General features: G+C 42.9%; 2 protein-coding genes across 4 annotated transcripts in view; both read left to right on the top strand.

Moving 5' to 3' along the window:
- The window catches only part of LOC127376881 (serine/threonine-protein kinase WNK2-like), a 42,391-nt gene extending 29,235 nt beyond the window's left edge, over nucleotides 1-13,156 (top strand). The window contains 12 exon segments of the mRNA XM_051424254.1: nucleotides 232-283; nucleotides 563-661; nucleotides 1,052-1,836; nucleotides 2,328-2,385; nucleotides 2,588-2,661; nucleotides 2,804-3,468; nucleotides 3,908-4,134; nucleotides 4,333-4,557; nucleotides 6,718-6,816; nucleotides 9,452-9,496; nucleotides 10,005-10,306; nucleotides 10,426-13,156. Coding sequence (XP_051280214.1) covers nucleotides 232-283; nucleotides 563-661; nucleotides 1,052-1,836; nucleotides 2,328-2,385; nucleotides 2,588-2,661; nucleotides 2,804-3,468; nucleotides 3,908-4,134; nucleotides 4,333-4,557; nucleotides 6,718-6,816; nucleotides 9,452-9,496; nucleotides 10,005-10,306; nucleotides 10,426-10,779 — 2,985 coding nt within the window. The 3' untranslated portion in view covers nucleotides 10,780-13,156.
- A 456-nt stretch (nucleotides 13,157-13,612) lies between these two features.
- Nucleotides 13,613-25,937, top strand: brpf1 (bromodomain and PHD finger containing, 1). Of its 3 annotated transcripts, none has more exons than XM_051425313.1 (16): nucleotides 13,613-13,849; nucleotides 15,177-15,964; nucleotides 16,367-16,556; nucleotides 16,655-16,942; nucleotides 17,183-17,700; nucleotides 17,953-18,142; nucleotides 18,249-18,380; nucleotides 19,967-20,095; nucleotides 20,574-20,973; nucleotides 21,517-21,825; nucleotides 21,946-22,224; nucleotides 22,315-22,462; nucleotides 23,260-23,393; nucleotides 23,761-23,876; nucleotides 23,991-24,145; nucleotides 24,808-25,937. In XM_051425313.1, the coding sequence occupies exons 2-16, from the start codon at nucleotides 15,222-15,224 to the stop codon at nucleotides 24,989-24,991; spliced, it is 3,915 nt and encodes a 1,304-aa protein (XP_051281273.1). In that variant the 5' UTR covers nucleotides 13,613-13,849; nucleotides 15,177-15,221; the 3' UTR covers nucleotides 24,992-25,937. The 3 variants fall into 3 exon arrangements, with proteins under 3 accessions (XP_051281273.1, XP_051281271.1, XP_051281272.1); XM_051425311.1 differs by having other exon boundaries at nucleotides 17,953-18,141; nucleotides 18,239-18,380; XM_051425312.1 differs by lacking the exon at nucleotides 13,613-13,849 and adding an exon at nucleotides 13,889-14,317 and having other exon boundaries at nucleotides 17,953-18,141; nucleotides 18,239-18,380.
- The last annotated feature ends 1,449 nt before the right edge of the window (nucleotides 25,938-27,386 follow it).

The following is a 27,386-nucleotide window of genomic DNA, read 5'->3' on the forward strand; positions in this document are numbered from 1 at the left end:
TGGCGCAATCTGTCTCTGAATGCCTCTGCCGTGGATACATCATCCTGACAGCACTCTCAAGATGACTTTGCATGCAACAGCGCCAAGAAAAGCTGCCAAAAATACCATTCTTGCTGATGTAACATTTTGATCTAACTGAATTTATTTCTGAGGTTCAGCTCTTTGGCTGGTTGGAGAAGCTTTTTAAATATCTATTAAAGTGATATGTATGTAATCCTTCGTTTTCTTTAGGGATTGAAGGCTTCCGCACCCAGCACCCCACAGCTGGTGTACCAGCAAAATGGTAAGACTTGCCACCTGGAACTTAAATATTCACTCTAACAAAATCCACTCACAGAGCTCAGTTCCAGTTAAACTCAGCTACTTCCCTGTACATTTGCATTCTTAAGAGGCCTGTTATGGTGAGGTTGAAATGAGGATGAATTACATTATAATCTGTTTATATTGTCCCGTTCTCTATTTTGCTTTTAAAGTTGTCAGTCTCTGTCTTTAGCACTTCTATTGAATTGATTTTATAGTAGATGTGGATTTATGAGTTTTTCTGTCTCTCTTTCCTTGGCAGTCCTCCACACTGGAAAGCGCTGGTTTATCATCTGCCCTGTGGCTGAGACGCCTATGTTAGACAAAGAGAAGACTACATCTCACACCTCTACAGCCCAGGGTATGCTGCACATTCAGAGAGTGTTATTAATGCTTCCTTCAAGTCAGGTTTACTACTTACTAAATTAAATTTGCTTTCTCTGCCAGGAGTATGTTGTCTATAGAATAAAGTGAATTGTTTGTGTCTTACTTGCTGCTCTTGATAGTGAAGCTGCTGCTCATGCATTAGAGTTGGGGTCAGTTATATAAGAGTGCTTCTGCAGTGGTTCTAGGCACAAATGAAGGGCAGGATTTATACTCCAGCTGACAGAGCCTGATGGGGCAAGACAAGCAGTGATGTAACACTCTTGCACCCACAGGACCCAGCTCCTTGTCTTCATGGCCTTGGCTGAACTAAGAACAGGCTCCAAATCTGTTCTCCTCCTAATTAACCTTTTTTTTATTTCTCCAGAATCTGAAAAGTCTGCTTCATCATTAATCAGGCCCATCAGCCACGCAGCCGCATCTTTATCCTCCCAAAGTCCGTCCTCCTCCTCCTCCTCTGTGCCCCCTGCAGCTCAGACCTCTGTGCAACCTCAAGACCAAAACATTGACCAAGCCCGGATCCAGCAGCCTCAGCCCTGTGTTACTAAACATGCCCTTGGTGCTGCTGGTGCCAGCCATCCCAACTCTCTTCCTGTGGTGGAGCCTTGCATCTCTGCTGTCTCTATGGTAACAGACATGCCATGCTGCGCTATTGTGCCACCTGTCTCTCTGGATGTGAATGCTATTGATAAAGGAGCAGCTGGTGGTTTGACCACCTCTCAAACTAATCAGCCAAATCAGAAGTCCAGTCCTACTGGAGAACTACCCCCTCAGCTGGCCTCCCATCAGTCTGTGGTTCTGCAGCAACCCTATGCCACGCCCATGCAGCCTGGGACAGTCACCTCCCAGCCCCAGAGTCCAGCACATCAGACCCCCCAGAACTCCCAGTCCTCAAGCCACCAGCAGCCAGTGAGTGGGGGGCCAGGAGAGTCGGACAGCGAAGGGCCACGCAGGGTAGAGTTTGTTGACCGCACCATCAAGACTTTGGATGAGAAGCTGAGAAACCTGTTGTACCAGGAGCATGCTCCCTCCCAACCTTCCAGCGCTGCATCCGACCCCCAGGCCTCCAGTACAGAGGGAGTCAGCTCACCCCCAGTCTCAGATGGCCAGAGTACTGAGGGAGCACTTACAAAGAAGAAAGCGGAACCACTGGTAAAATGATAGAAGTGTGTGTGTGTGTGTGTGTGTGTGCTTGTGTGTGCTTGTGTCTCTGTGTGTGTAAAAGAGAAATCTGAGCATTCGGATATTGGTTAGGAGTTAAGTTAATGGCAGCATCATTGAATCATTTCCCTGCACTGTTATTGATTTCACTATTGGCTGTAAAGAGCAAGACCAATACTGTGTTAAAAAAAGAAAAAGAGGGCAGGATGTCAGCTACAGTACAATAATGCTGTCAGTACAATAATTCATCATGATATCTTCCTTTGGCAGCTGCATTTTGTGTATGTGTGTGTGTTTCTTGGTGTGCATGCTTGCTACCAAAAACAAATTAAGGTCTGATTCATTTAGACAAAACGGAGGTCATGAGAGGATAATGGCTAGCCTTACCTCACTCATCTTGCTCATCAAGCGATTTACCACTTGCCACAATTCAAAATGATTGTAACCTCCCACACACACACCCTTCTCTTGTTCTCTTTTAGCCTCAGATTCCTGAACGCACAGATAGTGTGGGTGCACTAAGTGACTCTGCAGTGGCAGGTAGGTAACATTATTTATGTAATGTCCATATCACTAAGGCTACATTCACACTGCATGCAAATTGCTTAAAGCTATATGACTCAGATCTGGTTCCAATGTGAACAGCACAAACTTTTTAATTCTGGTTTGGGCCGCTTTTTATATATTATATTTATAGTTTGAGAGTCACTTGTTTTGAAAAACCTTCTTCCTGGTTCTTTAGCCACTAACAGGGTCTTGAACAGACGAGATGTGACCACCAGCTCCAGTTCATATAGCTCCAAAAGCCGTTTTCAGGTAAGAATCCACTCAATATAAATGTCATTTGACCAAATTAAATTATATTGCAGGTCATGCCATTTTGTTTGCTTAAACATGGCACCAGTTGATGTTTACAGACACTAATTTTCTTATGAACATGGGTTTCTCTTCCCTCCAGATCATCCCCACTCCACCAGATGTTATTTGTCGTTTAGAGAAAAGCAAGACAAGCGGTAGCACCTGCAGTTCCCCAGCACCCTCTAGTGGTTCTGGAGGGTCTCACAGCCAGACCAAGGGCAAAGGGAGCAAAGAGAAGGGCTCTGTGGCTGTGGAAAGGTCCTCTGAGACAACTGCAGCTGATAATGAGAGCGCAGGAACATCTAAACCCCACAGTAGCAACCGTTACTCTGCCCCACCAAACTTCTACCAGGCAACCCCCACTTCCAGTCCTGATCTCACCCCAAGCCATATCCCCCGGGCCCAGACCATAGACACTCCGACCCATCGCCACTACCACCACTCCTCTCACCTCTACTCTGACTCAGCAGATGAGGACAGCAGCAGTGTAGCCCTTCCTCCTGCCCACCCTGCTCCCCCAGCGCATGCCCTGTCTGAGCACAGTGGAAGCGATCTCATGAAAAGGGCAGTGGCCTTCCTGCGGCGCTCTGGTCGGAGTAAAAGTGAGCAGAGTTCTGATTCACCGAGCCGACAGCCTGTGGCAATGAATGGTCACGCTCCCTCGCCTTCTGCAGGACATGCCCATTCATCCTACATCAGCAGTGACAATGACTCCGAGTTTGAGGATGCAGACATGAGGAAAGAACTACAGAAACTGAGAGAAAAGTAACGTACACACATATGCACTCAACCACAGCTGAGCGAATGTCTTGCACATTATGTCAGCAGGGTTTGCTAGTAGCACAGAAATCCAAAAGTAATGGTTTGTAATCGCATGGAAAAAACTTTGCTAAAATAGCCAATTATCACCAGGCAGACAGGCCATGCTCAAATTATGGCATTAATTTAGGCAACAGTAAAAACATTACATTTTCTTCTTTTTTATTTTTATGAAGTTTAGGAATGACTCAGTAATCTGACACATGCATCAGGAGGGGATGACCCTTGACGCAGGTATCATGACTGCAAGCCCTAATGAGAGTCTTTGGTGGGCTACTTCATGGAGAGTAAATTACTGAGGGAACACAGTGAAATTGACAAGTAGCCTACCAGAAATATTTTAAGTGAATTGTCTGTTTGTTCTCTCCCTCTATCTTCTCATCAGACACATGAAGGAGATCTCTGAGCTGCAGGCATTCCAGAGGAATGAGATTGAGCATCTGTACAAGGAGCTGGGTAAAACACTGCCCCCCAATGTTGGTCTGCTTCACGCCGCACCCCCAAGTGGCCGCAGGCGTAGGGCCAGCAAACACAAGCTGAAGGCTGGAAAACTGCTCAATCCGATGGTGCAGCAGCTAAAAAACAATCTAAACACCTCCACAGAGAGAAAAGGTGTGTGGGTTGGGATGGTGTGGTGATAAGTGGTTTATGTGATGATTTGTGTGTAAGGGAGAGCTTTTTCAGTCTGAAGAGCACAAGTGGAAAACATAGGAATGGAGTCAGGATCAGAAAACCGTAGGAGTGTGTGATTCACCGTGATTCACTCTGACTCACACTTTTTTTTTTTTTTTTTTTTTCTTTTGCACCAAGGTGAAAGTGCTGCCAGTTCATCCGGCTCCCCGGCTAAAAGTTCAGTTCTGTCAGATGGTTCTGCCCACTCCAGTGGCAGCTCCAGCTCCAGCAATCAGCCCAGCAACGCCCCAGAGCAGGTCCACACCCAGCAACCCTGTTCCTTGAAGGGCTCTTTCTCCTCAGACAATATCTACGCTGGGCTACACGGTGATGGAATGGCCAACCAAGCTGGCCCTGGCCAAGGTACACATTATAGGTTCATGTGCATGCTGATGTGTGTGTGGATGGGACATGCTATCTACAGAACAGCAACTAGAGCTAAGGTAAATGCTTAAAAGTGTTAATGTTGTCCATTCATTCCATGGACAACATTTAGCAAATTTTTGAAGAGTCTCACCCTGAAGGATTACAGACACACATAGGAACACCTCATTTTAACTGAACAACTGCTAACTTATGTGCATTGTATCCTGGTATATACCATTTGTGTCATGAATAATACAGACACACTGATCATTTTAATCAATAATGGTCTGAAAGCTGAGGTTAGCACTATATTCAATAGTTCAAGTGTTTTTAAAGTTTTGTTATTTTAAAAACAATTTCACATTCTTAATTCATATTATAAGTACATTCACGTCATATATATGCTTAATGTAGTGCTGGGAGAAATAAAAAAGAAAAACAAGAGGGAGTTAATATTCAGTTTACCATTAGGCTTGGGCAGTATCTATTTTTTCATGCCTTCCTGACATTTCACCAAGGTTTATGGTATATGAAGGTATATTTGTGTGTAACAAAAACATAGACGCTGAGCTGCTGGTGATAGAAGTCATTGTAGATTATCAGAGAATTACTATTTTAACCTGCGCAGCTTTATGGGACTGGTTTAACAGGCCAGAATCATCTCACATGATGCTTCTTGGCCAACGATGTGCATTGCAACTAAACTCAGTGAGTGAGAGACACACTGCTTGTGTGACACAAGGGGGGATGAGAAACAGTTGGAGAAATAAGTGAGTCAGAGAGAAGTAATTTCACGTGCTGTCCTCTAAAAAGATAACCTTAGACAGTGAAAAGAGAGCTTTTCATTCAGAATGGACAGACTCTTAAATGTTCATTCTTCCCACAGGCAGACTGTGGTTATGAAAAGGGGCAATTTGAAGCGACACAAATGTTAAAAGACAAAGCACAGAACATCTTTTTAACAAACACACCCACTCAAATTCAAACGCAGCACATAGAAAATAAACAAACTAAGAGCCAAAAAGATTAATCCACAAGAAAGAGGAGCGTCAATGTTTTTAACAGTATTGAAAATCATACCTTTGGGATTTCTAAATACCCCGTCATACCATAATACCTTGATACTGTCCAAGCCTACATACCAAGAAGTTGACATGAACACAGTTACTAAAAATAAAACATAAAATAAATGAAAACATGGAAAATTGTTGCAGTATAGTAGCTTTTATAACCAAATTATTCAAATGTAAACATGAGTCTACTACTGCAGCTTAAAAAAAATGCACAAAAATAGGGATAGAAACATTTTAAGGCTAAAAGGTTTGCCACTGTACTTGGCAACTGTAAAACCGAGAGCTGTGTCTCAGTTCTAACAATAAATATCCCCTGTTGACAACTCATAATAAAACATGGCTCTTTTTGTAGTTTAACAATATTTTGGAGGTGGCAATGACATGGAAGGAACTCACAGTGACCCACAGTATCCCTCCTTGTAAAACGTCTTCGTACCTCTTTAATGTTTTTGTAACGCACTAGTTATGTGCTTTAAGCTGTAGCAGTTTGCCATGTTTTTTAGTTTGAAATGTTTTAATTTAGTTCACTCTAAAATAATGTGAACTTAACAGCTTTGTGCAGCTGATGAATGGGGATTCCTAGTTGAACTGTTTTTTGTTAAATTCAAGCCTCAGTCAAATTCACTGTATAAACACTTTCAATTCATATTTTGTCAGTTCTTGTTATCTTTCTGGTTTTATGTCATGGCAAAAGCACTCTTAGGGGTGGGTGTTTCAAATTACAATCCAAGCTATAAACACTATTCACAGTTTTATATGACCCCATGAAATAAACAATAACTAACTAATTAATTAATAGACAAACAGTTGATGTCAGAGTCAAAATCCAAGCACCCAGAACCACAATACTCTTACCTGGTTGTATTTTCCCCCTTAATAATGCTTTCTATCAGTTGTAATTACTGGCTGAAATGTCCCATTAATCACCAGATAATATAGTGGAATCCTGCATATCTTGCACTCCTTCTTAGTATCCATTGCTGGTGCTTTTGATGGTGGGGGTTTCTCATCCCTGTCTGTGTGCACTTTTACAAAGTGTTTCTCTTGTTTCTTCTCTTCTTCCCTCTTATATTCATTTTTACAGGCTGGACGGTTTACCACCAAACGTCAGAGAGAGTCACCTATAAATCTAGTAGCAAACCACGCACTAGATTCCTCAGTGGACCTGTGTCTCTGTCCATCTGTTTGTATTTGTTCTTTTCTATTTCCCCTCACTCATTTCCATCTTCTCTTTATTTAACCTGCCTCTCTCTTCTATCAACTACTTTTTTTTATTTATATGTAATTTATCTCCTATTCCAACCTCCTCACAGGCCTCCTCACATACATCACCTATTTTATATTCCTACCACTCGTCCCCTCTCTCAATGACCTCAAAGTTTGTGTTCTGTATGATTTTTTTTTTTTTTTTTCCTGACCGCCAGAGGATATCCTTCACATGCACATGTTGGTATTCAAAACTAATATCAACTGAATCTAGCTAACGTAGGCACGTGCTACGAGTATCAAAGGCTTCTGCAGCCAGGATGTGTCTCCTTTTCATCTTCAGGCAGTGAATGAAGCCGGCCATATTTCTGTGTAGCTTTTGTTTTAGCCTGTGACTTTGCTGTAAGTCCCTTCCCCTGTTACTGCTATTAGACATTGTAACTGATGCAGAAGTGTTTGTGGCACTGAAAGGTAGATAATGGCACTGTTGGATTCCAGTCTTGTTTGATACTCATACACCAAGTATGAGTTCCAATAATAAAATCTGTCTTCTTGAGGCTTGAAGGTCTGCCCCTCAGTGGTTGTATTAAGAAAGACACTGGCAGAGAGCTGTCTTCGCATGTTTAACAGAGTTGCAAATTCAATACCAATTTAAACGGAGAGCCTTGCATTTTAAAAAGCAATTTGAAAATTGGTGCTGACAGCTATATCTTTAATTTCAATCAACCTTTTTTTGATCTACTATCTTTTTTCATCACTCGACAGTTGCAGGATGACTTCAGACTTAATGCACCTTGAGCAAACATTTAGATTTAGATGAATTTCAGCAACAGTGATTTTGTTTTTTGTATGTTATGCCAAGACAAGAGGCTATCCTTTATCAAAGCACAGGCTTTCTGAATCTATTGTCGAAAATATTTTTCATGAATACAGGTTCAGAGTAATTCCTGTACCTCTTGATATCAAGTGCAAATGCTGGTCTGCATTTGTGGGTAGATGATTAGATGACTGTGCTACAACAGCGTGTGCTTTGATGTACATTTGTGCACTGAATACAGTGTTAATATGGCCTTGTGTAATCCTGTAGCAGCGGCCATCTTACCAACACCCTCACAGTGTAGCTCAGAAAGTTTTTGCTATTAGTCCTCCAGATGGGAAGCCCCGTCTCTGGTGGTCAGAAAGAATGAAGTAGAAGAAAAAGAGTAACAATGGCTGTATGAATTTAGCCCGGCCACCATTCAGTTTCTTTGCATGAAGATTGAAAAGGAGACATTTCCAGGGTGTGGATGCCTCTCATAGATCCATGTGTGTGGCCTCGAATACCAGGGCTGCAAGTGACTTTACGCAGTCTTTCCTCTGGCAATCATCCATTCATTTGTGGGTATACTGCCCCCTCCTCCTCATACAAATGCTTTGTGCAGTGCTTCTGGCTTTAAAAAAAGCAGACCCCACAAGCACACTGGGGCTTGTTCTCTCCAAACATGGGCTTGAGGTCAGATTTAAAACAAGACAGTGTGCCTGTTTGTTCAAGTGTGTGTTCACATGTGAGGGAGATTACCAAAGCCTTTATACCCTATTTATTGTTGTGTGTTTCCATCCACTGTTAATTTTGATTGTATAACATCTCCCAAGTCAAGGCATTTTGCCCAAGTCAGAAATCCTCTGTATACTAACACAGAGAAAAAACCCACCATCCCCCACCCCCAGCCCTTCCCTGATAGGCAGGGCCCTTTGCTGAGGTAGCGGAGAGCTCTCTCTGTCCCTCATGTTTGGACGGAGAAGACGTGCATGGTGCAGGCGCCAGGCAGGGCACTGATGGAGACTTGCTCCGCCATATGAAGGGCTGTATCATCAATATTACTACTTTTTTTTTTTTCTCCTTCCACCTCTCCTGAGTTACCTGCATGTTTCTGACAACTGCTGACTCTGATGAGTTCCAGCTAGTATCTGTGTGCTCTTTTAGTTCGAAGTTTTATTTATTTTGGTTTCATGTTTTGTTTCACAGGCATTCTCACATCGACAAAGGGATCTCTTTTTAATCCAGGCTCCAGTCTTCCTTTCTTAGAAAACACTCATTATCTTGTTATGGTCTCTCCCTTCCCACTAATGCAGCATTGATTCATACCAAATCTTGACAATTAAATCAAAATTATTTGTAAAGGCGATTAAAAGGATAATGACTTCATTTTACCAGATTTCTGTCCAACACAATGTTGTTGTAATTAAGAAAACCATTTCCATCACATTTTCAAGGCAGCATAAGATATAATGGCTTTCATCCTGGCATGGTTGATAGAAATGCAGGAACTAATTTACATGCAACATCATAAAACCACACAGGCTAGGAGTGCTCTCTTTTTCCTAAGCTTGTCAGGTACACTTTGTAATAGTCAGCATTTCAAATGATTGCCCATTTTAAATAGAACACCTAGGCTCTTTCTTCCAGTCCTCCTCACTGATTTTCAAACCCCTTGTCCTCCTTTTCCTCTTTCTCTCTCCCCAATTGTTTTGATAGCTGAATGTGCTTTTGAAGCAGCTTGTCCACATACTTGTGGTGTGCAGTGTGTCCTGGCCTAACTGTTTCTGTCTTGTGCTGTTTTACCTTTTTATAGGGTCCACTCTGAAACGACTATGTCTAGGCAAAGAGCGCAGTAGTAGTAACTATCTCATTTACCTTCTTACTCTCTGTCTTTCTTACTCTGTCCTCACTATTTTAGTCCTCCTTATTTTTGTATGTGCACTTTATTTTCTCTTTGTTTTGTCTCTTTGAAAAATGTGGCAGTTATTGTTGAAAATGTGGGTGCATTCATTTACGTTTGTTGTTGTTCTGCATGGCAGTGTCGATGTCTGGATAGCTGGGTTTTGTCATTGCTTGCATATCAAACATTCCATTTATCTCTAATTACTCATGAAAGTCATTTATGTTGTAATCCTTTGGCTGCTCTGTTGGCAAAATACGTGTCACAGTAAATAAGTTGGATTCACATTTACTCTGGCCTCAACAAAACTGAGAAGGACTATTATTAACATATTAAAAGTCGGCTTTCATGAAGGTGATATTATAGGGTCATTGTGTCCTTAAACTACGCCATACAGCAGCCAATTGATTTGACCGTCCAATTTTTGGAACCGGACAGATTTTTAAGACGTTTTGTGTCTTTTCAGGGTCTTCTCTCAACACCACCACAGCTCAGACAGCCGCCAGTCAGACACAGCCGTCACTCACCACAGCCACGCCCTCACCATCTCCTCAGCCAATCACACGGCTCGCTCAGGTCCAGACCAACAACAGCAACAACAAGAGAGGCACATTTACTGATGATCTTCACAAACTGGTAGACGACTGGACCAAGGAGACTGTTGCGGCAGCCAATCAACCACGCCCCTCACTGAACCAGATCAAACAGCAGAGACGCAAGCAGGACCTAGAGGGCAAAGCGCCACCCATGGGAGCAGCTGCGCGCGAGGTATTCGAAATGGAGATGATTTAGGATCAGATTTTGGGTTGTACTTTGATCTGTGACATTTGATGTACTTATAAGGAGGTCTATGCACCACTTTGTACAACCACTCCCTTCTGTTTCAGATGAAATGCCATATTGGTCCAAGCAAGTTCCAGCTGCCTCTTTCCTGCCCCCTGACTGCTGCTTTAGGCCCTGGTATGCCCACAACCCTAGCTCCCAACTCCTCAGCAATGCTCCCTCCTGGGTATCTTTTGCCAGCAGGCTCCTATGGCGGGATGGTTCCTGGTCCTCTTTACCCCCAGCAGTGGCCTGGCATGCCTAGTCCTGTAGGGTCCGTGGGTCCCGTAGGCCTGCTTGGTGCTGCAAGAATGATGCCCTATGCCACAATGGCAAACCCAGGGATCAAAGCCTACCCTACCATGGTCATGCATGACCCAGAGAGTGGGCCCTGTCCGAAAACTACTAGGACTACCTAATCTGCTTACTTAAATGTGTTGGTGTGTATGGTTTACCAGAGCCACCCATGTACATAATCGGATCTTGTAAATAACATGATGCGAGTGTTGATATTCTTTGTACAACACCTATATCTGTAGTTAATTGTGTGTATGTGTGTGTATGTGCATATGTGTGTATACTATACAGTACATGTTAAGTATGTATGTCTAAATACCTAATGCTTTTTGGCTTTGGTCTTGACTAAAACTCAGCCATACAAGACAGCGGTCACGAAAAACGAATTTCACTTTATTCTTTATTACTGCAGTTTTCACATTGATTTAGCCTTTCTCTGTGTTATGTACACGTTAAACACTACATTGGAATCCAAATACCAGTGGTTTGAGATACATAAACAGGACAGTATTTATGATAAAGATATTTGAAGAAATGTAGTGCCTTGAACATGGATTTATAGATTTCTTTTCCTTCTGTGAAACAAAGCATGTCTGCATCCAAGTTATTTTATTTGATGGTAGCTTGAGTGCAGTCTCTTTTTTTAATGCATTACAGACACTTTTGTTTTTGGTTTACATATGAATGCCCTTGTAGTACTGCACTATTAACACAGTATATGCTCTTATTTAAATAATAAAATCATGTTTTAACCCTTGTTTACTTTCCACCCCTGTGACAGATGGAATGCCATAGTGGTGAGATGTACCGTTGCCTTGCAGAAACAAATGGTTAATGTACGACTGATGAGAGAAAAAAAAAAAAAAAAAAATTACGCCAGCAGCCAAAATCCACTCTTTCAGGTCAAATGGTTCAGTCGGACACAGCCTCTTTTTGATAGGACAACTGATGCGTTGGACAGCACAAGAGTTGGCAGTGTTGTAGCCTTGTGCTCAAAAGAAAGGCAGTGTCCAGAGCCATATATACTGTACATAGTTCTTTCTACAGTATATGCCTCTGGTAGTGTTCTGATCAGAATGTAGCAATTAATATGTGAAGGCTTGAGGCTTTAAAAGTGCAATTTAACCCCTCCACAAAGCTTTGATCGTGGCCTTGCCACAAGCCTTATCTCTGATGTGTGCAACAGGAGCAAGCTGAAAAGTTGAACAAAGTTACAAAACAAATCACCAAGCAACAGATAGAAGTTACCAGGCAAAGTATAAACATAAATCACCAATCAAACTCTGAAGTCACTACTGCTCAATGTTCTTTCAACTTGGCTATCCTATTACTCAGCATACACTGTATGTAAAAATGTTTTGTGCAATCACAAGTTTAAGTCTGATGTTTTTCTTTTCTTTTTTAATTATTTGATGTTTAAAGCTTGATTTTTTTTTTTTTATGCTGCTATTGTCTGAGGTGATTCCACTGTACAGTTAATTCTATACACATAAGATGGTACGTAGAAGAACAACCTCTTCAAATTAAAATAACAAATGAGACGCTCACAAAGCAGTGTTATTGCCTTGTTGAAATGTTGTGAATTTTTATTTCCCAGGTTGCTTTAGATGACAGCCTTTTTTTTGTTGTTTTCATTTTCTTTCCAGTTATATATATATATATATATATATATATATATATATATATATTGCAAAATTTCAAATGATACTTGATGCGGGAGATTTGCACAACATATAGTCTCCCTTAATTCTAACCTGTGTTTAAGAGTTTCCTACATTGTATATAGTGGGTTTCACCGCCTGTACTTTTTTATCACTGACAAGCATGGCCAACTTTTCATGTTCCACAAAGCAAAGATAAACAATACAGCTACTATGGTTAGAAATTTCACATTTCCACAACACATTTGAGAGGTTTCAGCACCCCAATCCTGCCAAGCTGTGAATTGTACAGTTTTCTTGTAGTTTATATTTGTACATTTTGTTTGTTTGACTGTTTAGGGGTGTTGGTTGGCGGTGGTGGAGGGGTTGCTTTGATGTATATTATTCCATCAATTCGGTTTGAATTGGACTTTTATAGGATATTATGCAGAGTCTTCTGCTTTGGTGAAATACTTCCAGTAGTAAGAGATTTCTGTTCTCTGTCACTTGTACCTGGTATGTTTTGTTCCACCTCCCTCGCTGCTAACTCATGGGGAGCAGAGGAGGGAGTAACTATTGTCGCCATATTCATTTTGGATGCAGTGATCGACGGGAGAAGATGAAATGCAGAGAGGAAGGTGCAGTCCTCTTAACGCTTCCCTTCTCTGCTCATCTCACTTCTCTCCGGACAACATTGCCCCCTGGTGAATATGCTGATTGTCAAAGGCTTGTATTTAAACTGTGGGATTGCTTCTGCCTGCTGTATGTCCCACTGCATTACCCCACCCTACCCTGCTGCACTCAAAAGAATCACAGACTGTATGTTGAGAGAGATAATAAATATTATTTTGTGCTTGAAGGTATGTTTCATTGTTGTTTTTATTTCTAGAGGGCTATATCACAATAAAAAAAAAAAAGTATACTTCTGATTATTTATAAGCTTATGTAGATAAACACAAATTCCATCAATAAATGATACATCAGGAGTGGTTTTAATTTTTTGTTGCTATATATTGATGGACTTATTTGAAAGTGTGACGTGCACTCGGACCAGACTTGGATGTTTTCACGCTCAGTCCTGCCGACATCTTTGAAACAAAGCCGCAGATTCGCAACATTCAACACAAAATAACCTATGGGGGGAATAATCGATTGGGTAGAAATCGATTAAAACAAATTATTAAATAGTCGTTTGGAACATAATATCTTATCCTATCACCAAATCTCGGCTCAAGTGTGCATACAGGGCCCTATTTTTAAAACCAAAGCCGAGAAATATAGACCCTGCTCCGTGTGGCGAATGTGTCAACCCGCGTCTGCGGCGTAACGTTACAGCAACGGTTGCCCCTTTTGTTCAACCGAGTTCCTGAATTATTCCCAACACAATGAAATGATCGGGATATTATACTGTTTCATAAAAACATCTCACTTGGTAATTTTTTACGCTTCCCGCGATCTCACCTGGGACTATCCAATGAATTAAAATCGATCTACAACCCTTCCGATCTGGTGTGAGGTTTCCGAAGCACGCAGTCTTGAGGAACGTGGAGTAGTAAGTGTTTATAACGTTGGTACAGATTCTGTGGCGTTAAAACGGGCTGAAGACTCGGTTATTTATGTGGGAAAACTGGGTCACATCTTTGACAGTTAAATCTAATGTTAATCTGCGGTCATTTTAGTACTCCATCTTAACCCACTGTGCCCTGGAAACACGAAGTAGTAAAAGCCCCCTTGATGCATTAAGCATGCCTTGCTATTTTCCTCGTATCGCTCAACATTTTTTAAGTTATTTCACCACAGGGAAGAACTAATTGGTTGATCGACCCTAGCTGTTTAATGAACTACTTTGTCCTGCTCTCCCACATGCTGTAGTAGTCTGCTAATCTCATGAAATCACACGTTATACTGTCATTTTGCTGCTCAGTATCTGAGACTCACAGGGTGAGGTCATTGTGGAGGGAAACACTCACCTACCTAAAGAGGACTGAATGGTCATCTGAGTTACAGTCAGGCTGCTGTTGTATGTAACTTTAAACACTCTTTGTTTGTTATTTGTTATTAATTGTGCTTTTAAAAAAATGCTCTGAGGTCAAAGTGACACCTCTCTTTGTGTAGCTAACGTCTTAACGCGAATTAAACCAACCTACTTCACGTTGCTGGGCTCAGTGAAATCACTGTGTGCGTCCGATTCAGACATAAAATATAATGAACAGAAGCTAACGAGAGCTAGTTTGTAACGTTAACTCGTGACTGGTACCGGTGTGCTGCATCCTCTGTAGCTCTGCTGTTTGCACAATGGTTTGGTGTTGTTGTTTGCTAGCTGCTGTTAGCATGCTGGCTAGCAGCGTCAGGCTGCAATGTTTCATTGTTTGAGGAGGAAGCATCAGCAAAATGCTAAGGCTAACGTTAGCTGGATTTAAATGCATTATAAGTCGTATGTTTGGCTTTGGGATATTCACACTGAATCGTGTCCTGCGCTTTGTTTGCATTAGCCAGATTTTGTTGTAACTCATTGGCTGTAAACAAGCTTGAAACTGTCAACTAGACTCACTGTTGTGCCGTTTGTGTCACTGCACGTTAACTGAATTTACCCGTACGTTAGTTAGACAGGGACACAAGCAAACATATTGACCTGAACTGCACCTGCTATTGGGTACCCGAACATAATAACATGTTTGCTACTGGGAATGAGGGGCATGGTCACGTGACTACCATAACAGGTGCACAATGTGCAGGCACGACTTGTCTAGACTGCTGTCCAACTACTAAAGTCCCAGTGACAGTAGGTGGTATCTAATTAATGAAACGTTATTGTAATCAGAATTCAATCTCTGGAATTGATCCTCCCATGGTCCTCCTTTTGTGTTCCCCTCTGTCAGATGTAAACTTGAACAGCATCTGTCCCAGCAGTGGCTGTTGGCACAATGGGGCTGGACTTTGATGTAAAGACATTCTGTCACAATCTGCGGGCCACCAAGCCCCCTTACGAGTGCCCCGTGGAGACTTGCCGTAAGGTCTACAAGAGCTACAGTGGCATTGAGTATCACCTTTACCACTATGACCATGACAACCCAGCTCCTGCACAGACTGTCCCCCAGAAGAAGAGAAAGGGACGGCCTCCACGCGCCTCGTTGGCCGGGTCAGGGGATACGGACGATGGTGGAGGTAATGGAGGTGGAGGACCGGGGCATGGGGGGAACACGCCTGGTAGCCCCAACCGGTCGGAGCGCTCTCACTCCCCTGGCAGAGAGACTATGACCTATGCCCAGGCACAGCGCATGGTGGAGCTGGATATCCAAGGACGGATCCACCGCATTAGCATCTTTGAGAACATTGACGTGGTGTCAGAGGAAGACAGCGATGCGGAGGATGCTCCACCATCTGGTACTGGTGGTAGTGGTGGAGGAGTGTGTAACGGTAGTGATGGTGGAGGTGGAGGTAGCGAGGTAGGAGGCAGTGGCAAGGACCGCCCAGATATCCCATCTTCCAATGGGGGCAAATCCACTCCAAAGTCTGGGAAGCATAAGAGTAAAGAAAAGAAGAAGGATGGCTCATCTCATCATCACAGCGCTCAGTCTGGTCCTGCAGTGAAGCTCCCAGAGGCGGTTTTCAGAGAACTGGACCAAGAGAGACCTGATGCTCCTCCTCGGCCATCATCTTACTACAGGTCAGCACTGAGAATTATGATCTGATTCATTAACAATTACATAGGGGGTGTGAGAATTAAAAGCAGGATTATTGCTAAGTACATGGCAGTAATGTTGTGCATGTATAGAAGAAGCATCTTGTTTATACAGAAAATAGATTTAGTGAGTTGTAAATATTCGAAGCACACATTTACAGTCAGTCACTAGTTTGTTTGCAGTTACACAGCTCATTGTTGTGCATGTGTCAAGTCATTAATTTGACTCTGATTCCTCATATTCTGTCATTATTTCCTCTTTTTTTTAAGAATGTTGAAGTTGGTGCTAATCCTATGTCCCCAATTAATTACCGTTCTTTTCTGTCCACATACTATTATGTTATAAGATGAACACATTTTTGACTTTTTTCCAACTCTGGTGCTCAGGTACATTGATAAGTCTGTGGAGGAGTTGGATGAGGAGGTAGAGTATGACATTGATGAGGAGGACTACATCTGGCTTGACATCATGAACGACAAGCGGCGGCGTGACGGTGTGACACCCATCCCTCAGGAGGTCTTTGAGTATCTCATGGACCGCCTAGAGAAGGAGTCCTACTTCGAGAGCCACAACAAGGTACCTGGACATGGAGAATGAGGGGGAAATAATATTTTAACACTGAAATGTTTATCAAATGCATCCAACTCTGATGTCCTTATCTTCCTTTCTCCCAGGCAGACCCCAGTACCCTAATCGATGAAGATGCTGTGTGCTGCATCTGCAACGATGGAGAGTGTCAGAACAGCAATGTGATCCTGTTCTGTGACATGTGTAACCTGGCGGTACACCAAGAGTGCTACGGTGTTCCCTACATCCCAGAGGGCCAGTGGTTATGTCGTCGCTGTCTGCAGTCGCCAAGTAGAGCTGTGGACTGTGCTCTCTGTCCCAACAAGGGAGGAGCTTTCAAACAGACAGACGATGCACGCTGGGCACATGTAGTGTGTGCCCTTTGGATCCCAGAGGTAAATCCACACACCGTTACATGCATTCTCGATCAGAACAGATATTGCAGCTATTGAGGTGCTCTGCACTGTGCCATGTTTATTTGTGTTGCACACAGCTTTCAGTATTAGTCTGTTTCCTTCAGAATCAAAGTTGCTTTACTTTTCTGCAGGTTTCCATGGTTCAGTCAGTCTGTTATCTCATTATTACTCTTTGTTTAGAGTATTGCAGTTAAGTGAGTTTTTGCTGCCTTTCCTCAGGTCTGCTTCGCTAACACAGTCTTTCTGGAGCCAATCGATAGTATTGAGCACATTCCTCCTGCACGCTGGAAGCTCACCTGCTACATCTGCAAGCAGCGTGGTTCAGGCGCCTGCATACAGTGTCACAAAGCCAACTGTTACACAGCCTTCCACGTCACCTGTGCCCAGCAGGCGGGCCTCTATATGAAAATGGAGCCTGTCAGAGAGACTGGGGCCAATGGCACCTCTTTCAGCGTCCGCAAGACGGCCTACTGTGACATCCACACGCCCCCAGGATCAGCCCGACCTTTGGCGGGGGTAGGCGGGGCCAGCATGGGCTCATCTCACAGTGAAGGAGAGCTGGAGGAGGATGACGAGCCCAGCATCGGCCCTGATGAGGACTCCAAGGGCTGGAGCTCTGAGCGCGCCAAGAGGGCGAAGGCCAAGTCCAGGCTGAAGATGAAAAGAGCGAGGAAGATCTTAGCTGAGAGGAGAGCTGCTGCACCAGTGGTGTCTGTGCCCTGCATACCTCCCCACAGGTACTACCACTCAACCTTTTACCTGTTCTGTATGTGCTTCACAGCTCCAAGCTGCACATATTCCTGTTAATTTTGGATGATTTGGGTCCCTTTTCTGTTTTGTTTTTTTCACTGCAATCTCCAGTAGATCTGCTGTTCTGTAAATCACCCTTCTCCTCGAACAGGGGAGACTTTCTCTTATAATAATAAAGAAAGTTTTACATTATGACATGTGAGTAACAGAGTTTGAACGTGGTGTTTGTTTCCCCCCAGGCTGAGTAAAATCACCAGTAATTTAACGGTACCCAGGAAGAGCCAGTTCATGCAACGACTTCACAGCTACTGGACCCTGAAGAGGCAAAGTCGTAATGGTGTACCTTTGCTACGCCGGCTTCAAACCCACCTGCAGTCACAACGACATATTGACCCACTCCCACCACAACCTCCATCACAGCTCCCTCCGGTAACTAGTAAAATAGTATTTTTTTTTTTTTAAATGTGTGCATGTTATTATAGTTCTGTACATGCCTAATTCCAAATGTGTGGATTTGTGCGTGTTGGTGTTGCAGAGAGACAGCGAGGAGAAACAGTCTGCTTTAAAGGAGCAGCTGAAGGCCTGGCAGAGACTGAGACACGACCTGGAGAGAGCCCGGCTGCTGGTGGAGCTCATCCGCAAGAGGGAAAAACTCAAGAGGGAGACGGTGAGACATAAATAGGGGTGGGCGATATGGGCAAAAAATAATATCTCAATATTTTTTGGGATAGCGATAATCAGTCGATATCCTTTAAAATGTGATTAGAATTGTCTGAGCTGCCAAAACGCACCAAACGCATTTACAGCGCTGAGAGCGCTCAAAAACTCATTTTCCGAGCGCCCAGCGGTGTTAAAAGTTGAACAGATTTCAACTTGAAGCACTCTGAGCGCTGCGCAAAAAAAAACCCGTCTCCGCTGACATCTTTTTACCGCTGAAGGCGCTGAGCGCTCTGAACACTGAAGCCCATAGGACCCACGTCTCGGCACTAAATCATCTGAAGTACCGGTAGCTTCAGGGACTGGAGATGCTTGCATTTTCTCTCTATCATCACAACGCGCTGCTAAACTGTTGCAAGGAGGATGCTAGCGAGAGGTCACGTGATCACGCCATGTGATCACGTAGGCCCACTAGTTGTGTGACTGAATCCTGCCATGCTGTAGAGAGCGTTGCTGCACCGTGTATTAATGGATGTGAGGAGTTTCCGCGGGCGTTTCATTGTTTTTGTCGAAGTAATTTAAATACTCGATAATGGAAATTTGCACATCGTCAAAACAACAATGACGATATTATCGCAAACGATATATATCGCCCACCTCTAGACACAAATAGCTTTATTTCTGTGACAAACAGATCAAAACCGTAACGGAAGCACACTATAGTTTTTCCAGTGAGCTTTACAGTACAGTGATTAGTATGCAAGTCTTCTCTTTGGATTAGAGTTGCTTTCATTCAGGCAATGTAACACAATCTCAATAATTAGGTCCAAATCTTGGGGCAACCTCCGTGGCTTGCAAATTAAGCCTACGCGAAGTGCCAAAAACTGCAGTTCCTCGAACGCCCTCTTGAGGCTGGTTGAAGAACTGAGTTAATCTCAATCCAAGCCCCCATATTAAAATGCCCAACTTTCCATCAGAAATAAACATGTTTACAGCTTGGTACAGAAAAGGGTTTTGGTGTCTATAGCTAAATTCCCTGTTCATGAGAACTAGGGGGTGGAATTTTTATATATCTGCACCGTTTAAATTATAGGAGGGCTTAACGTTGTGCATAATTAAGGAAACTGCCGCTTTGAGTGACAAGTGGGTGCTGTCACAGGTTGCTGTTTTCTGTAACCAGACTTCATTCAGCCCGCCTCTGCTCCACCTACGCTCCACGTCTTTGCATATTTTTGGATTACCTGGGAGCTGGCAAAGCAAGGGCCACCAATAAGGCGATGGTCAGAGACGACTGCACTGCACATTTTTAATTATACAGTCTATGGTCCAAACAAAATACTATTTATACAATCTAATAGCCATCTTAGCTATTTCAGTAATATCTTTTCAGTCTTTTCAGCAAAACCGCATTAGCAATAAGGTGCACACACACACACACACACCAATGTGCACCTCAGTGCAGTCACATATGAGTGTATGGGTACTTACATACATTTGAATTAAATTTGTGTGCACATACACCATTATTACCACACAGATTTCGCTATGTCTGTTTGTCAGTGTGTGAACGTTGTTAAAAATGGTTTCTGTGTTCAGATTAAAGTACAGCAGATGGCGCTGGAGATGCAGCTGACTCCCTTCCTGGTGCTGTTGAGGAGTACGTTGGAACAGTTACAGGAAAGAGACACTAACAACTTTTTCACTGAACCTGTACCCCTGGCAGAGGTAAATGCATACATCATTCACACTCAACAGGTTTGCATATTCACTTTAGCTGGGTTATATCTCTGATTTAAAAAAAAAAAATAATAATAATCTGATTAAACTAAAAAGAAAATTATATTTGTCTCCATTTATTTAAATTACTATATAATGTGTGTTAAATTACACATCACCCCTTTCTTCTTTATCTACTTGCATTTTATTTATATCTATATTGATAAAATTCCTATTATGAAAAATGTTAATCTATTTATTTGCATAAAATGCCGGCTCAGTATCGTTACAACTCTTAAATGACTAAATTTGAGGGATCCTTGCCAAGTTGCATTTTTTGGAGAAATATGTTATATTGCCTTTTTTTTGCAACTACTTTTTCAATTACATGTTTGCTCTGATATCTGCACACGGAAAATTCACTGAACAAATACAAAAGCTTATTAGAACTTGCAGGTCATGCCTCTGTCTGATCTCTACTATCCAGGTGCCAGACTACCTGGACCATATTGACACTCCAATGGACTTCCAGACCATGTGGAACTTGCTGGAATCCCATCGCTACCTCACTTTTGAGGCCTTTGAGGCAGACTTTGGCCTCATTGTGAACAACTGCCTCAAGTACAACGCCAAGGACACAGTCTTCTACCGCGCTGCCCTGCGCCTCAGAGAGATGGGCGGGGCCGTCATAAGAACCGCCAGACGCCAAGCTGAACGGATAGGCTTTGACTATGAGACGGGCATGCACCTCCCCCGAGAGCCAAGCCCAGACAGTCAGCGCGACCAAGAGAGAGACCGAGAGAGGGAGCGGCAGAGGGAGCGGGAGAGAGAACGGCAGAGGGAGCGGGAACGAGAAAAAGACGGGTTACTGTCCTCTAATGAAGATGGTAAGTAAACGCCTTTCACTTTGATTGGGAGGTTTATGGCAGCCCAAGCATTTTGTCTCAAGCACCAAAGTAAAAAAAATAGGCAAGGTGCAAAATATTATTATATAGTCAAATGAGAACTTCTAATTTCATCCAACCACATTTTGGAGGCCAATTAATACCTTGCATTTGGAGATTATACGGTGTGTTGTAAAATGCCCGCAATTCAGTAACAATTGACAGGCTAGAGGCTGAAAATGTAGACGTGTGCTTTATTTCACTGTATCACATAATTGTGATTGAAATACTAGAGGGAATTAGGAGGGGAAGGGAAATAGGAGTAGGATGGGAGGTGTCTGCATTGCACAAAGGGATAGGAGGAACAGACCACAAGTCATGGGTGTAGTAGGCATTAAGTTAAAAAAGGGGGGAAAGTTAAAATTCACAAAAGCCCTCATTCCTTTTGTCAATTGCACGTACAGGTTTCCTTCATAATTACTGTATTTTCATTCTCTTTCTCTCTTTGAAGGTGTTTAACAGCCTTTCTCTCCCTGCCCCTCACAGACCTGCTTCTGCCAGAGAACAGGCGACGGCTGCCACTGGAGGAGCAGCTGCATTACCTGCAGGCGCGCCTCGATGAGGTCAGCTCGGGAAGGCACAGCATCGGTCAGTCTCGCAGAGCCAAAGCTCTGAGGAAGGAGATCAGTGTTATCAAGAGGAAGCTTGCACACCAGCGAGAAGGAGGCTCCGGTATGGGAGGCCGGGAGTCTGTGGGAGGAGGAGACCGGGGTTCTTCCCTACCCCATCACCCATCTTCTTCGGGACACCACGATGAAGGGGGAGAAAGCAGCAGCCAGGAGATTGGTGGGAAAGGTGAGCGTTTAGGAAGAGGAAAGAATAAAATATAATTCACGTGCAGCACGGACATTTTTTTTTAAAGGAAAGTAACATTCGCTTGCATTTTAACCTATAAACCTCTCTCTCTCCCCCAAGATCTGAGCGTGTCCTCCTCTGCTCTGGCTCCAGAGGTGGGTCGTCGGACGTCTGTCCTCTTCTCTAAGAAGAACCAAAAAATGGCTGGACCCCCCAAAAGGCCAGGACGTCCCCCGAAGAACCGTGATGCTGGCTATGGGGGGGCGGGGGTGAGCCAAAGCCCTATCGGCCCCCCTCAGCTGCCCCTGCTGTCAACAACCCGGCCGAGGAAGAGGCCCCGCAGCCCCCACAGCAGCTCCACCTCCGACAGCGACAGTGACAACGATGACCTGCTCCCAGGTACAGTAGACAAATGCACGGATAAACTTTAATCTGCAATGTTTGAGTGACGCATTCTCACTTCACTCTGTCTGTGTCTCTTTTCCTCAGGTTTGCCAAGTAACGGTTTTGACGGAGGAAACCAGCCAGTAACAGAGAGCTTCCGCGTCTACAGAAGTGAGCCTCGTCTCCCTCGTTCCAGTTCAGACTCTGAGTCCACAACCAGTAGCAGCAGCAGCGCAGCTTCTGACAGAACCAGGTGATTAGTGCACAGACGTACTGGGTGTTCATTAGAAATAGAGCAGTACGCATGGTGTTCTTAAAAGCTTTTCTGTTACCAACCACTTGCAAGTAGTCACGTTTAGTTCAAACTTTGAATTAGAAATTACCAGGTGACATATTAGCCATACCAACTTCATAAGGTGATGTAAAGTCAGGGTAGTGTGTCTGCCAGTGTGGCTTTTCTCTTCCTCCAATTGGCCAAAAAGTCAATTCTTGCAACTTTAAAAGTCTACAGTTTGACCTGACCTCACTTTGTGGTTGCTAGGCAGCCAGCTGGGACTCCATGTCGCTGCCACCCTGTAAAACCTCAACTTTTTGTTTTAACATTTAGTTTATGTATGACTTAAAAAACCAAGGTACAGTGTGTTAATAATTACTGAGCAAGAAAAAACATTTCCTAAAATGTCGTACTATTCCATTTAAAGTTCTTAAAGATACCACGTTGCAGTGGTATTAGCCAACATTTAACCTTGACTCATTAAGAGGACCAGGTCAGACAATTTGTTTCAACAGTAAAAACAAACAGTACAAACAGATGTATACAACTTTCACACACTACAAATGAGTGAACCCTGTCCAGTTCATGTAGAATACAAGGTCAGGGGCAAAAAACAAGTATGATGCATAAACAGAAGCAATCACATTGACCAAGAGTACTAATTTCTCTATCCTTTATTTTCTATGGTATTCTGTGGTGTTAATAACATCTTTGACCCATAACACTTTAATACATTTATATGCATCTTTATAACCCTGTGTCCTCTTCACTCTCAGTACGACCCCCTCTAAGCAGGGCAGAGGGAAGGCGTCGTTCTCTCGCTCTGCCTTCCAGGAGGATAGCAGTGAGGAGACGTCGGGCACTGAAAATGATTCCTACTCCGTCGGAGGATCGAGAAGCGTTTCGCATTGTAAGGGCGTTTTCACACATTCAAACCCTTACGCACACACACACCTTCATTTGTCGCTGCATACATAATTTGTTTCTATTTTTGTAGATAGTGAGCGTGTTCTCAGAAAGATTTGAATCTGAATTTAGCTGGTAATTCATTAGAGACAAGCTGCAAAATATGTTTTGATCTGATATGATTTGACTCTTTAGTACCAATGAAAAATTACTTTTAAAAATATTATGTTGTCATGAAACTGGTTCATATTGAATCGAAATCTAGTAGATCTGGAGCAACACGTACTGTTTACTGTACTATGTACTGTTTAGCAAGAAGTGAGGTTGCACAATGATGACTGTCTTCCTGTTGCTGTGTTCTTTACTGTCAGTGGTTCGAGGCCGGGCCAGGTCAGGATGCTGGATGACCTCTGATGACTATTCTTCTCTGGAAGCTCTGGACCTGGTGTGGGCCAAGTGCAGAGGCTATCCTTCATATCCGGCTCTGGTGAGACACAAGTGGATGAATAAAAATAAATAATGCTGACAAGAGCCAAGTGAACTGTTTACTTAAGGACATGCTGCAGGATACGTCTAACCCTCCTCCACCGTTTGCATGCAGATAATTGACCCGAAGATGCCCAGGGAGGGGGTGTTCCACCGGGGTGTCCCAATCCCTGTCCCCCCTTTGGATGTGCTAAAACTAGGGGAGCAGATGACCCAGGAGGCAAGGGAGCACCTGTTCCTGGTCCTCTTCTTTGACAACAAGAGAACTTGGTCAGTGCCCTGGGTCATCTTGTCTCATCTGTTCGTATTCACTCATTGTATTTTTACTAATCGTTCTTAAAGTTTGTTTCTTCTTTGTTTGTTCTCACTGACATTTTGTTCTTTTTCACAATGAAGTACAGTAAAACTCAAGGCGCAAGCAAAATAAGCGTCTGATGTTACTGGATGCGTGCACAAAAGTAACTCTGTGGCAATAGTTCAAAGGAAACTGCTGTACGTGTACTGAAGTGCTAGACGACAGAACATTTAGCAGAAATAGGACGAACGTGGTTTTAGAGAATAGAAGAGGAGTGATTATAGGTCATGGTGTGCTGCACAATCACTTCTCTTTGAGGGTTGCTTGTAAGTTCATTGGGGAAAAAAATCTAAGAATTACCTCGTCGTCACCTTGACTATCCCCTTAAAGGATGTGTAGCAGTTAATCTACTTTCACATTGTGTATGCCTCATCTGAAGAGTTAAGGAACCAGGAACTTCTTCATCAAATTTGTCTTCCTTATGAAACGTTAGGACCTGTTATGATTACAGTTTGTCTGTTTTTGCTTCTGATGCATGTTTTACTCTAAACTAAGCACACTGTACCTCCATTTGATTGGAAATGATTTAACACTCGAGTATATGTGTCTGTGTGTATATATGTTGGTGTGTATACAGGCAGTGGTTGCCGCGCTCTAAGCTGGTGCCGCTCGGGGTGGACCAGGAGCTGGACAAGGAGAAGATGCTGGAGGGCAGGAAATCCAACATCCGCAAGTCAGTGCAGGTGGCCTACCACCGTGCGATGCAGCACCGCAGCAAAGTGCAGGGAGACCCCAGCAGCGAGACCAGTGACAGTGACTGAACACACACGCTATGTGTTGGACCTTACAGGTGTCGTGGAGTATATGTGTCTCTATCGAGAGCCCAACCCTCCGTCACAGAACACAAGAAACAGTGCCAGTAGCACAGAGTGGGATCTACATCCACTACATTGGCCCCCCCAAGATACACACACTCACGCACACTAAGCCGTATTTAATCTGACATGTAAAATATTGTATTTAAGAGAATTGAAAAAAATGGTATTAATAATAATGATGGAAAAATATGCTATGTTCAGAAACATCAATCAGAAATATTCCTTGTATGTGGTCGATATATGTTTAATAACTAATGAGATGATGGTTTACATACTCAACAAATTAACACATTGTTGCACTATGATGCACACACGACTCTGCCTCTCCCTGTTATTCTTAAACATACATTCACACATGTAATTTTACATTTGAACAGGGAAATGCACGTAGTGTACGTTAAATGCACATATTGTGGGTATGACTGCGAATGCCATCGGCCCAGCACATCTTTCACCCACCAAAAAAAACAACAAAAACAAACAGGCCAGGTGCTAGTGTCCAGTCATTTGTAAGTGGAGCACAAAGAGAGACTGAAGTGTTGGCGAACCAACGTTAATGTTATTTATTCTGCTTACTCCTTCTTAACAAGGTCCACAAGCTCCTTTTTTTTATCATGGACTACTTCTAATCACTCCGGCTACACAAGACATCATTGTGTGGTCCATTTTTCCGTCTGTCACTCTGTGTTCATCATGTCTCCTGTTTTTACGGTTTTGTTAACGTACGTCTGTGTCACACAGGCCGCTGGTCAACGAATAATGAGGACTGAACTGAAACACATGATCGCCTCACTGTCTGTATTAGTCTCAGGCTGATGGCTTTAGAACTTTTATATATACAGATTGCATAAAGAATAGAAGTTTAATAAAAAGAATTGAGTTTTTTAAACTTGTGAGTCATGTTGTGGTCACTGTGTGTGGACTGGGTTGTTAGGTTTTCAGTGCTTTTCCTGTGCAGGCTTTTCCTTGCGGGAGGCTATTGTGTGGAGTATCCTGTGTGTTCGGCGGAAAATACTTAACCGTACATTCTCTTTCTAAGGAAATGGTGACTTGTAAGTGCTTCTCAAGAATAATTATGTTGTATGTTTCTGATACGGATTCACACAGGCTGACAGAACACCTCAGTTTAAGAGCAATATTTGCTGAAAGTGAAATCTGTCATCTTTCATGTTTGTACGGAAGGATTGCTTATACTTTAGTGTCCATATTTGCCTGAACACTCAAGTTAACTTATTATTTTAAATCAGAGTAAACACTGTCTCAATTTGACTCATTGGAAATAAATAATACCTTCCTCAGCCCACAGGCTTCTTCGTCCTACCTCAGGGAGTTGAATCATAGTATGTTTACCAAGCTGAGACATACCTCTTGTAAGTGTCAGTTGATAACGTCTCTGTGAGGGTAGGACAGTTAATATAGAGTTACAGTTGAGTCAACCATAAGACGTCCACACTAGTTCTGCAGGTTTCTTGTGGGATTTTTTATGTTCTATAACGCATTGACTTACTGTACACTGGTTCTACTGGTTGGACTTTACTAAAAAAAAAAAAAAAAGAAACATAGGTACTCATTAACATGCCTGATGTTAAGGCAGCAGTTGGGTTGCTCCATGATTTATATGTGATTTTGTCCATAATAATCCCAGGTAATGTGTCTATAGCTGGGATTAAATAATTAATTAAATAACCTGTCAAAATAAAATCACGCAAAACACAAAAACAGGGAAAAAAGATACAGGATATCACGAAAAAGACATCAGTGTCCCAGCTTCTTCACGTTTAATAGCTTATGACTACATTTTAATTACATTTCTCATAAAGTGACTTACTATTTACATTATCAGTTGCTAAATGAGCTCATTAGTCTGTGATGACAAATATCTCTTGACAACCAGTGTGAATTTCCTTCCTCCAAAATAGAGTTTTTGATCATGTTTTCCCCATACGATTAAGATCCCCCACCCGAGTGGAACACCCACTCACCACAACATCTTCAGATTTGCAACCAAAACGACACCCCTCTGTTTCCTGCTTTCAGAAACACTCACAAATGTGAGTGGAAACACGTGATAAGCATCAGCACTCGAGATGACTTGTGGTGTTGTGGAAACCTGTTTTTCTCTAACAAAGTCCTGTTTTATTCCGTCGTAACTGTAACTACCACATCTACTGTCTGTATCCCCTATCTCTGTACACACACATACTGCACGGTCATTTATAGACCCCTCAGGCATTCAAGACAGAGTAGTAAACCCAAAGTAGATTCAATGTCAAAGTAAATGGGATCTAAAGTAATCACATTGATAGAATATAAAATACTCATTTGCACATGTTCACCA

Source organism: Dicentrarchus labrax, unplaced genomic scaffold (assembly GCF_905237075.1).
Source record: "Dicentrarchus labrax unplaced genomic scaffold, dlabrax2021, whole genome shotgun sequence".
Classification (NCBI taxonomy): Eukaryota; Metazoa; Chordata; class Actinopteri; family Moronidae; genus Dicentrarchus; species Dicentrarchus labrax.

Bases quoted from the DNA above. Each gene is read 5' to 3' on its own strand.
- brpf1 (XM_051425311.1), top strand. From the start codon at position 15,222: ATGGGGCTGGACTTTGATGTAAAGACATTCTGTCACAATCTGCGGGCC. The intron at 17,701-17,952 runs GTACTACCACTC...GTTTCCCCCCAG, and splicing joins CCCTGCATACCTCCCCACAG to GCTGAGTAAAATCACCAGTA. The intron at 23,394-23,760 runs GTAAGGGCGTTT...CTTTACTGTCAG, and splicing joins ATCGAGAAGCGTTTCGCATT to TGGTTCGAGGCCGGGCCAGG.